At 42.6% G+C, this 12,100-nt stretch overlaps 1 protein-coding gene across 1 annotated transcript in view; it reads right to left on the minus strand.

Moving 5' to 3' along the window:
• Positions 1 to 12,100, minus strand: part of LOC119744654 — an 81,979-nt gene that overhangs the window by 20,757 nt on the left and 49,122 nt on the right. Inside the window, 12 exon segments of the mRNA XM_038220713.1 lie at positions 964 to 1,110; positions 1,749 to 1,925; positions 2,858 to 3,010; positions 3,890 to 4,045; positions 5,227 to 5,406; positions 5,960 to 6,115; positions 6,289 to 6,495; positions 8,006 to 8,209; positions 8,793 to 9,032; positions 9,907 to 9,942; positions 11,384 to 11,518; positions 11,930 to 12,073. Coding sequence (XP_038076641.1) covers positions 964 to 1,110; positions 1,749 to 1,925; positions 2,858 to 3,010; positions 3,890 to 4,045; positions 5,227 to 5,406; positions 5,960 to 6,115; positions 6,289 to 6,495; positions 8,006 to 8,209; positions 8,793 to 9,032; positions 9,907 to 9,942; positions 11,384 to 11,518; positions 11,930 to 12,073 — 1,935 coding nt within the window.

Genomic DNA, 12,100 nt, shown 5'->3' on the forward strand with positions numbered 1-12,100 from the left:
ACATTAGTTCAGCTGCTAGGCTCATTTTCATGAAGCTGCTAAGCGGAAAATATATTGCTTAGCAAATTTATGTGCTAAGCTATATTCAGATGGACACCAGTCACAAACAATGTAAATCTTTTGACATTTTGGCTGGTTACCTGTTTTTGCTAGGAAAATATTTTCTGTGCTTAGCAGATCCATGAAATTGAGGTCTGGTGGTTATTTGCAAAAGCACAGTAGAATCTGTGAAGGTTTCGGTGCGAGTTTCAAAAAATCTAAGCATGTAAAGACCTCTAGTTAAATATTGGTTAAACAAGTGATGAACAGTTAGAAGAAAATGATGTTTAGATAATAAAATTAATAATGACAGTGCTGCCCTTGGTGACACTGGATAAGATCTGTTAATTGTTGAAACACAGCAACGCAAACGAAAGAACTCGATTACACAGCATCAAACATGAACAACACAGAGGGAGTAAGAGATGACACGGGATCTGCTGCCTGTTTATCAACCACAGAACACATGATCACTGAGTTATCGTTTGAATCAGTAACCCAGGTAACACAGGGGGAGTAGGTGACAACACAGGATCTGCTGACTGCTTATGAAATACAGAACACAGAATCTTAAACTTCTCAATGGAGTCGGTAACACAGGCAACTCAAAGGGAGTAAGTGGTAACACAGGATCTGCTGACTGTTTATCAAACACAAAACAGGATCTTCAACTTCTGAATGGAATGACTGACACGAATACAGAGGGAGCAAGTGATTTCAAATGATTTGTTGACTCTTTTGTCACACACAGAACACAGACTGGTGATTTTTTTAGTGGTATTAACAACACCAACAACACAGAGGGAGTAAGTCATGATACAAAGCTTGGCTGAGCCCCAAAATCCATGATTCAAATGTGTGGGATACAATATGACAAATGTTGACAAGTTTAGTTGACGGAAGTTCAGCAACGAAGCAACGTACGAATCAGCGCCTCCATGCACTGCAACCCGCAGCCATTGGAGCAGCACTTCTGACTTCCAAGGCAGCTCTGGTCATTGTCGCACTGGTCTATGCATATCGCAATGATGCCTGCTTCCGGAGATGGGCATTCGCCGGCTTTGGGTTCATCTATACATGCAGAAAGGCATTAGTTTGCAGCACGGCACAACATCAAGTTAAAAGGGGGAGAATACCTTCATTATCATCAGTACAATCAAAACAAGTTAACATTCATTTGTTTCACATTATGAGGCACAAACTTTGAGTCACGCTTTTTTCTTTAATTTCATGATGATCTGTCTTGTTGTAGCTACCATTTCATGTGTCTTTAAGAATTATGGTGAGAAAATTTCATAGAAATAAAAACCAACCAATTTAATAAATAAAGTTTGTCGGAAACAAAATGCATCTAAGTTGACCTGCTGCTCCTAATTTGGTTTCATGTAACTCTGGATACCAGTCTGCAGTGTTGTAGTCGAGTAATTTTATCAGGGTGCAAAATACTGTCGAGTACCAAGCAGTCGGGTACCACTTGCGTCCGAGTACTTTGACCCTTGAGAATGAGTACAGGTACCCAAGTACAGGTACCCAAGTACAGGTACCCAAGTAAGAGTATTGTGAATTCAAGTCCCCGTATGTTGAGTACAAGTGCGAGTACGAGTATTCCAAAAAAGTACTCAAGTGTGAGTACAAAGTACGAGTACTACAACACTGCCAGGCTGATATGGCTATTCTTGAATTTTTTGTTTATAAAAGGCTATTCTTACATGGGTTTGGTACCAGGGGTAGTACTGGCCCAGCATCTGTGGCCGCCATGCACTCAAAGCCACAGCCGTTGCTACAACACTTCTCCCCCTCAGCGCAGCCATAGTCGTACTCGCAGAAGTTGGCGCAGGGTCCCACGGCTATCTCGGGTAATACCGGGCACTGGCCAAGCCTAGCCGCTGTCCGGGTAATGAAAATTGGAAATGTTTTGGGAATTGTTTCCACTCCTGTCTCATGGACATTAGGAAATGATAATAATATAACCAAGTGGTAAAAAAAAACCTATAAAAAAAAATGATTTCAAACAATGCGCTGACAATTAAAGGGAATATACAACATTTGCAAACATCGAAAAATAAAACTACCAAGTTTTTGCGAAATACCTTAATAGGATGTTGGTAAATGACAGTCTAAAGCATCCTGTAAAATTATGGCACCTGGTGTGAAGTCATTTTCAAGAAAATGGTATTTTTGTAAAAATTTCCAGCGGTGGTCGGCCGACCACCGTTGGAAAAACCTAACTATTTTTCAACTACTGCTCCAAATTTACTATTAATTCAGTCCAAATTTTGTTTGCTATTGGTTACATGTTCATGAACGGGTGCAGGCCAGCTAGACTGGTACCCTTACCTTACAATTTTCCGGCATCTGTAAATTGATCCATTTTATATTTAGTGGAGTCAGGGAACCAGACTACTTGAACAGTTTTGTTTTTCTTGGTTTTTCCAGCATTTTCGAACACAAAACTTCAAACATGTGAGTGTAACAATATTTGATCTATTATACTAACCCCTCAAATATTTCATTTCTGAAAATTACAGCAAAAGCCAATGATGTATATTCCCTTTAACAGTTAATTTTTTAATTCATTCTCATTTTGAAATAAAAAAAAAGGTGCCTATTGTGTATAGACTGATCCAGACACGCCGTCAATTCTATCACAAAGGCCCCCTTCAATGGTGAAAGCATTGTGCTAGCTATTGTTCAGATAATGAGTCACGGGGCAGTTGCTTTGTACAATAGCATGCACAATGGTTTCTCCATTGAAGGGGGCCACGTGCGTGTACAGTGATCACGTGCCTGGATTGTCTAAGGAAACTACGTGACTTACGTAGAGGTTCCACGAGGACGGGATATATACAGGCGCGACCACAGCCAGTGTAACAACAGATGTTGCCGCTTTCGCAGTCGGAGTCCACCGTGCATTCTTCAGGGCAGATTCCAGTTTCCATCATGGGCAGGCATTCACCATACCCAGTATGCACTGCAGAGACAAACAAATCTAACAAGTCAGTATGGACTCAAGGCACAAGTACCCCCCCCTTCAACTATTACACAGAGAGAGTTGGGTGGGATTCTGAAACAATTTGCTCACACAAAGATGATTCTGGTTTAATCATAAAAAAGATCCAACTCATAAGAAAGATCCGAGTAACAGGGGATGGACAACAAAAATGGAATGTCTTTGTCACAGATCATTTGAATAGCTTGTCACTTCACTTGAGACTGAATGACTTTTGATTGCCTTGTGATGCCTTGTGATGACTTGTTATGATTAATGATGAATTGTGTTTGACTTGTGATCGACTTGTGATGTCTTGTAATGCAGGCCAATCGCCAAGGGAGGGGGGGCCACCATTCCCCCCCCCCCCCCCCCCGACGAGCAACTGGCCCCCCCTCGGCAAAAACCATAAGCACAAACGTGATATATAAGAGTGTTTTTTCTTGTGGTGTTCTTCCTAGTTTGTACTGTGGCCCCCAAAAAAATGTCCGGAGCTGGCGAGAAGGCTGTTGAAATGACTTGTCTTTGACTTGTTGACCTGATTTTGACTTGTGATTGAATTATGACGACTTATGCTAGTTAATGACTTGTGATCGACTTGCGATCGACTTGTGACCGACTTGTGACCGACCTGTGACTGACCTGTGACCGACTTGCTGCCAACTTGTCGCCGACTTGTCGCCGACTTGTCGGCGACTTGTCGCCAACTTGTCATTGACTTGTTATCAACCAGTAATAGACTTGTCATTAACTTGTGATGACTTGTGAAGACCGGTACCAATCTGTGATGACCTGCGATGGCTTGTGACAATTCTATATATTTACCTTCCAGACTCCTAGACCAAAAGTTGAGACACCTACCATTGGGGTCGTAAGCAGGCATACATCTACGTCCGCAGCCGTTACTGCAACATTTCTGATCATCAGGGCAGGCGTAGTCATCAAAGCACTCGTCAGTACAAGCACCAGCCATTCCTGTCATGTCCACGCTGGGACACAGGCCTGCCTTGGGTCGATCTGGATACAATGTATGAACAAGGATTAAATGTACAAGTAGGGTCTGGGTATAGCCAATCAATGAAGAGCACTATTAACCCTTAAGGACGGGGTGTAATGGGGACATTCCTCCACACATAGAGCAAGTAGCCCACATGACTGCATAGCCTTTGTGTGGTAGCGGGACTGCACAAAAGCAGCAGCTGTGGAACTACCCACTAGCCGTGTGCCACGGTATACCACAGCTGGCAACTGCATTCCAATGAGGATTAGCGGCCGCGGCCATGACCGCTTCCCGTCCTTAAGGGGTTAAAGAAACAAGACTCTGTTTGTGTAGTCAAGCTGTACCAGTTTACAACATTATTTATACTGAGCGACTCGGTCAGTCAGTCCGTCAGTCCGTCAGTCCGTCAGTTGGTCAGAGGACAACAGGGACAGTAGGCCGACGCTTCAGTTCCAGCAAAAACAGAAAGGATACAAGTTCAAATAATTGTCTAGACATGTAATGAACTTTTTATTTGTTAATTTATAATTATTATTTACAATTATTCTATGTACTATCTGCGGTTTCGGACCATCTCGGTCTCGGTCTCTCTTGAAGGTCTTGGTCTCGGTCTCGGACTATCCGGTCCCGACTACAACAATGCTATTCGTCACAAGTGACAGTCAGTCAGTGAAATAGGTAACCGGGCAGCAAATTTTTTTCTCCCAAACGACATCTGCATATATGGTTGTTTAGCGCCCTCTACGATACTTTTATGATACGCACGCAGGTATATAATTATTTGTTTCGCCACGATTTGTCGAGCAGTGCGACAGCTCAGTCGATAGAGGTTAGGATTTTGCTCCGCGAGGTTGCGGGTTCGAATCTCGGTTTTGCATCCGAATTTTTTCTTTTCCTAACCTGAGGCTTTGGAGGATTTTTTTTAAAAGGGAAATAAAGTCCGAATTTCATATCGTTCAAATTCACTTTTTTTTCTAATTTTATATTTTCTTCTCATGTTTTTATAAAAGTTAAGTCCAAAACGCCATAGCGTACACCCATATGTGGATGTGGTTTGGAAGAAAAAAAATTCGCAACCGGGCAAATTCACAATTAACAGTAAGTCTGTGAGTGAGCCAGTCAGTCCATCAGATAAGGAAACAGGGTACATTAGGCTGGCCCACTGGGACCAGTAAACAATGGGGACCGTTAGACTCACTTGGCGGCAGGACAGGATCCACTTCAAATGGCGGCGTGCACACCGAGTTGCAGCCATCTTGACAACACTTCATGTCCCCTTCGCAGTTGTAGTCATAGTAACACTCGTTCACTATCTCATCGTTGTTGCAGTTGAGTGCTGCTCCTGGGAGTTGCGGTTCGCACATACCTGCCTTAGGCTCTAAAATTTTATAAAACATCCGGAAGAAAACAAAATTAAAACTAAAAAAAATTCTGAAAAAAAAAACTTCTCTAAATTTAAGATTCAAAATGTTAGGTTTTTAAAAAAAAGAGAGTTTGTGCTCCAGTAAACCACGAAAACATACAATACAATGCTCCCCCAACTTTTATCCTTAAAAAGATCTATTTCTGGCTTGCGGGTCAACATTGGTAACTAAGCGATGTGTTTCTGGCTACCGTGCTTTGAAGATGGCGGACATACAGCGGGTGAGATCAATGCGAGTCAACGGACTGAAGACATTTTAGAATGATAGTGGCATCCCATGTCGTGACCAGCAGGGGGAATTGCAAGATTTGGTTGTGAAAACATGGACAAGGTGCGATGCTTTAGAACAGTGCGTGATCGCTATGTAACAGGATCGAGCGATGTCAACTTTTCCCCAAAAAACAGTGCGTTCTTTCCTTTGAGCCCTCTAAGGGACAATTTAGTGGTACTATGATGGTGCTTCACCAATTGGACTGTTACCGATCAAAAAGGTTCAAATTTTCAATACCTGGTGGGTTCTCAAGGGTGAACGGCGTACACTGGTAGCCGCAGCCATTGAAGCAGCAGATCAGATTACCAGGGCACTCAGCATCATCACCGAGGCATTCTCGCTCACAGGGGCCATTGTCATCGATGTATGGCAAGCACTGGCCCATCTTCGCGTCTGATAGAACGACAAGAACATAGAGTTTAAAATGGTAGCCTTTGGGGAACAGTTGGTGATGGTGTTGTTGCACGGCTGTTAGCACAGGGCCCTGTTTGCATTCCTCTTCTGGTTCTGCTCAGCACCACCTCATCCATTACACTTTTGGTTCTAAAGGGTTCTCTGAGCCTTACCTGTGTATTTCTTGGGACTGGTTGGAGGGACGCCACGCGGGACGGATCCGCAGGTGTCAGTGCACTCTGCGACTGTCGCGAATCGGTTGACGTTGCCACCGCAGCCCCCGTATCGAAACTTCTCGCACTCTCCCGATTCTAGATTGTAGCCGTATGGGAAGCTTAAGGCCTCACACAGACCAGACACTAGTGGCAACTTGCAGAGCTCTGGGCACAGAGAAGATAGAATGGACATGTTTAAAGGGAATATACATCATTTGCTTTTGCTGTAATTTTCAGAAATGAATGGAATTGGGGGGTTGGAAATATATAGCAAATATAGTTACACTAACCTTTTTGAGGTTTTGGGTTCGAAAATGCTATAAAAACCAAGAAAAACAATCATTTTCCTGTAGTCTGGTTCCCTGACTACATTTAAGAAGAAACAGAGCAGTTTACATACATTGGGGAATTGTAAGGTCAGGGAACCAGTCTAGCTGGCTTGTACCCGTTCATAGGTGTGTAATCGATTGCAAACAAGTGCGATGGTCAACTGGGGCCAGTATTTGAAAAAAAGCCAGTTTTTTCCAACGCTGGTCGGCCGATCAGCTTTGGAAATTGATACAAAAATACCACTTTTCTTGAAAATGACAGTATACCAGGTGCCATGATTTTACAGGATGCTTTACACTGTCATTCACTAACAGTCCAGCAAGGTATTTCAAAATGATTTGGTAGTTTTATTTTTTGATGTTTGCAAATGATGTATTTTCCCTTTAAAGGCAAACAGGATCATTTGCATTTATCCCAATAGTAACCAATTGAGACTGCCTAGGCCTGTTTTGGTAGGATGCATCCTAATTGCCACCACGTAAAAATCCTCCAAGATCGTCAAAAAATCACTGTTAAGATCTTGAGGCAGTTTTGATGATATCTAGAAGTAGTACGAATGATATCTGGGCCATTCCGTGTCAAATCACTCAATGGGTTAAACCCCACCTGTCTGTGATCGTGTGTGGCACTGGCCAAATTGAGTCTTAACTTAATCAATATTTAGAATATGTGTCAATGCTCAAACGCCTTTATATGCTTCATTACATTACCGCTTTCAGTTACCGCACTTCTGTGTAGGTGGGGCTGCAGGCCTGCACTTTTAACATTTCAGCATTACCACCACAAGTGTTCTCTTAAAGATATAGTCCATCATTTGTAATTTGTGCATTTTGTTCGTTTGAAGCAACAAAAGTGTTCAAAATCTAATGAAGGATTCTGAACAACTAACCTAATGAAGTTTCAGCTCAGCTTCAGCTGTATATTCCGAGAAAAACAGCATTCTAGGATCTCATTTTCTAATCAAAAGTTGCTAAATCATGTCTTGAATTGTTTTGAATTGCAGCTTTACGTGATGTCGTGCACTGATCCGACGAATTATAGCAACTGCACGCGCCTGTGTGTCGTGCCAATGCTTGCGCACGCTGCGCCAAATAACAAAACAAACTACTAATTTAAATTTTCCTACGGTGCTTCTTAAGACGCACAGTTGGAAATGCCTTGTTTTGTTGATTTCTCCAAAATGAGAGCATGCCAGAAAGAATAATTTCAAAGGGAGTTTAGTCCCCTTACTATCTTTCAACCAGTATGTTTTTCAACAATAATTACGCCAGTTACTTTTTTGGATAGCTGCAAATGATGGACTCCGGCTTTAAAGAAACACCACCACATTTACAAATCGTATTACCTGGTAAAGGCACTTCCTCTGTAATCACCACGGGAACTGGTTCCCCGCATCGCTGCATGCACTCTTCCATGGTGTCAAAGTTGTTTGCGTTACCAGGGCAGCCGCCGTATACGAACTGCTGGCAGGTCTTGGATTCTGGCACGTAGCCAAACTTGGGGTAGCTGGCGCGACACGGACCAGTTTCCAAAGGCAGTCCGCAGATATCTGAAACATTCAAAAGTAATCAATGAAACTATCAATTCTTCAGAACACTATTTATATGATGGAATTTCTCATTGGGAAGATGTAAATTTAATCTTGGGTTTTGCCCCTTCACTGATTGTGATTTTTATAAATGCAGTATACTCAGTGTTGTGCTAAGACTTGCAAGAAAAACAATGAACAAGCTTACTCGGGTGGGACTCGAACCCACAACCTCCTACTAGTGCAGACGGATCGTTTTGGTTTGCGGTAACACCATGTGATAATAACTACTGTTGCTCAGTATCATATTTAGTTCTGATAACAACCTGTCCTGCCTTAGTATCAACTTTCGCCAAGTAGTTTTAGTTCTGATAAGAACAGTCCTGCTTAGTTCTAAAAGAACTTGTTTTTAGTCTCAACGTTTTGACTAGCCTGCTTTAGTCATCGTCAGGAGAGATGTCTTACTGATTCAAACCGGCCGGCCGACCCTGGCAAACTCAGTGGTCAAGTGGTAAGACACAACGCCACACTGCATGTTGCAGTCGTGGACTTTCATGCGCACATGTAGGACTTTAATCACAACAGTGGGATTTTCGAACTGTACCTGGTTCAGAGGTGTCGACGATTGGCTCCAGTGGTTCGCCCGGTCCGATCGCGGGATCGACGCCTGTTTGGGGTTGCTCTATGCAAGCCTCCTCGCAAGCCTCGAGGGTTTCAAACCTGTTGTCGTTGCCTTCGCAACCGCCGTAGATGAACTCCTCGCATGCACTGGTGCGGAAGTTGTAGCCATATTTGGGGAACATGCCTCGGCATTTGCCAGTCTGTAGTGGCAATCTGCAGCGATCTGTATATCAAAATAATTGAACCCTTTTCTTAGCATGGGTGACTTTAGTCCACAAGACACTTACATAAGCTTTCATCCTAATGTACGCAAATTATATGCAGGACTAGACATGTTCCTGGTCCCTCCACTGTCCTTCGGACCCATACGGTGGGAGAAGGAACCAGTCCACAGGCATGTAAATTAGTCTCTGTCTGATTCCTGGCCACTGTATATATAATCACAACAATAATGTAAGCGCGGAACTAGTGATGTGCATAAACCGAATCTGAACCGAAACCGAATTGGACTACCTAAGAGCGACCCAACTCGACCCGACCCAACAACAATTCAAAGAAAACCGACCCGAATCGACCTGAAACCGAACTGACTCGAAAAAGATCCCGAATACCTGGCTTCGGCAAATGTGTCCACTTATGCCGCCTAAACTACCCCGTTTCACGTAAAAGAATGTCGGCTTTCATTCAGTGAATCATGCCATGCGGCACTCACAACATGACCTACTGGTGATCCTATATGTTATAGACCAATCGAGACAGACCGTAAACCATTTTTAGTCGCACGCGCGCAGTGACTCTGCACTAACAAGTGCACAATTTGAATTTCCCTTCTGCTTCGATTTATTTCGGTTTGTTTCGGTTTATTTCGGGTTTTTCCAAAATGGCTTAACCGACCCGACCCGACCCGACAATGCAAAACTCGAAACCGACTTCGGGTCGGGTCGGGTTTGCAAAACATAACGCAGAACCAACCTATTGCAAAATGGCAACATGGTTACCTCTATGTGCAGTTTGTGTGGTGATTAGTTTCGATTAAATAAGTACATAAATTACTATGCCCCATCCTCCTTAATACGCCACTTGGCAATTTTTCTTACCTAGGTGCACTAAGATTTCTGGAATCTCCACCGTTGCTGCAAAAAAAAAAAAAAATAATAATTTCCTTTTGAATATAGAAAAACAAATTGTAGTTAGGGGAAAAAAAGAAAATTCAAAGGCGCACGGGAATATAAAAAAAAGAAATCATATGAAAAATACGAACAATTTGAAAATTTCATTTTTAAAATGAAATGTACAAAAAACACCAACCATGAAATCCTAAAAACTGACAACTCTAAGACCAAGGCCAAGACCAAGACCCTTACTTCTAAGACCAAGACTGAGACTGAGACTTTCACTTCCGAGACCAAGACCTACACCTCCGAGACCAAGACTTCAGAATCCCGAGGCCGAGATTGTGACTGAGACCGAGACTTGCATCAGTAGCAAACAATATGAGATTTGTTCCAACTTCTGCAATATCACTTGCTTTCATATTGGTAAAAAAATTAACTTCTTAATCCTTGCAAAACATTTCACTTATAAAAAAAAAACCTACAGGAAATATAAAGCTGACACGTTTGATTGAAGAACAGCAGTTTAGGTTTTGGGAAATCATTATGGCAAGATATCAAATCTTAAGACAACACATGTACGAGTTAAGAAAAAAACAGATCTAAATTCCCTTTTTTTATTTATCCTCTGGAACGGTCTTCCCGGGTCTTGTTTATGGTGGGGATACATAATTTAAAAAAAAACACCCCAAAAAAAGTTTTTGAGGTTTCTCCTTTTTGTGTAATTTCGTGTTTCCACTATTCGTTCTGATTTACAGTCCAAACTATGCATATTTAAAAGTTCGCAGGATGTCTACCATGTTTAGAGTCAATTAAATCGCAAAACAAATTCTTATTATGACTAAAATAGTCTTTTCCAAAAATCTGATTTGTTTGCATTTGATAGCCGAATCATCATGGAGAGAGTGACTCTATAAACAGAATAACAAGAGTTAGTTGCGTTTGTTTTACAGAGAATTCTGAGCATGTTATCATTGAACACTGACAGAGGTGCGCTTCCACGACAAAAGCATTGTGCTAGCGATTGTGACGATAATCCATTATGGGGCAGTTGCCGTGTACAATAGCATGCACAAAGCCATCGCCATTGCAGGGGGCCTCGTGAGTGTACAGATATACAATGGTCTATAAAAAAAACGCTTCAATGGAAATCAATATCACTCCACACTAATGTTAAGTATAGAAGCAAGTACACAGATCTCAGACAAGCATGTTGTACGAACTTCTCGTGTGAAAATTACGCGCTCGCTTGCAACACCGTTTCTATGCGAATATGTATGCGGCCAGATGTGCGCGCATGTGCGTGCATGATTGTTCAAAAGTTTGTTGATCTTCCGGGGTATGCACGCGTACGGCGCGGAGCAAAATTGACATCATTAGTGCAGTGTGCTATTTAAAAAAAAAATAATAAACAAATCTTTTCTATTAACTGATTTCACATTGGCACAAAATAAATTCTTACCGACACAATTTCCACTCTCATCTTTGGAGAAGCCGAATGCACAGTCGACGATAGCACAATAATACGTGCCATCCACATTTTCGCACAAATTACCGAGACCGCAAATGTCGGGAGTCTCACTGCACTCGTCAATGTCTGTTCGAACATAAAATATAATAACGTCAGACATCAGGGGTGCGTTCCCTCACTGGAACACTAGTTTGAACATTTGCGAGTCCCAAGTGGGACGAAAAATACCATCGGTAAATCTGTTGTCAAAATGGCGGCGCACAGTGCTAGCTACAAGTATCAGTGCATTGAAACCTCATTCAGCAACAGGGGGCGCCCTATTCCAAGACTTCGCTATTGTGGGGCCTACCAAGAGTGGGGGGGGGGGCACAATGCCCCAGTGGAAAAAGTGGGGGGGGGCCCAATGGCCCCACAGTTCTGCCACCAGTGTCATCAACCCTCTGAACAATAAAATCAAAATTTGCCAAAAACACTCCTGAAATGGGTTCCAGACATATTCTCTGCCATTCTCTCTGAGGAGGGAGGTAAATGCCTTACCTATGCATGAAAGGCCCCCCTCTGGGGACAGCACAGCCTCGAAGCCTTCATCACAGACCTCAGATCTACAGGAATAGCCCCCAGGCGTGTTGAGACACGTTTCTCCCTCTTCACAGGTATCCACCTCCTCGCATTCGTTCACATCTGGTAAAAAAAAACAGTTATCATTCT

This window comes from Patiria miniata, unplaced genomic scaffold (genome assembly GCF_015706575.1).
Source record: "Patiria miniata isolate m_02_andy unplaced genomic scaffold, ASM1570657v1 HiC_scaffold_7, whole genome shotgun sequence".
Lineage (NCBI taxonomy): Eukaryota > Metazoa > Echinodermata > Asteroidea > Valvatida > Asterinidae > Patiria > Patiria miniata.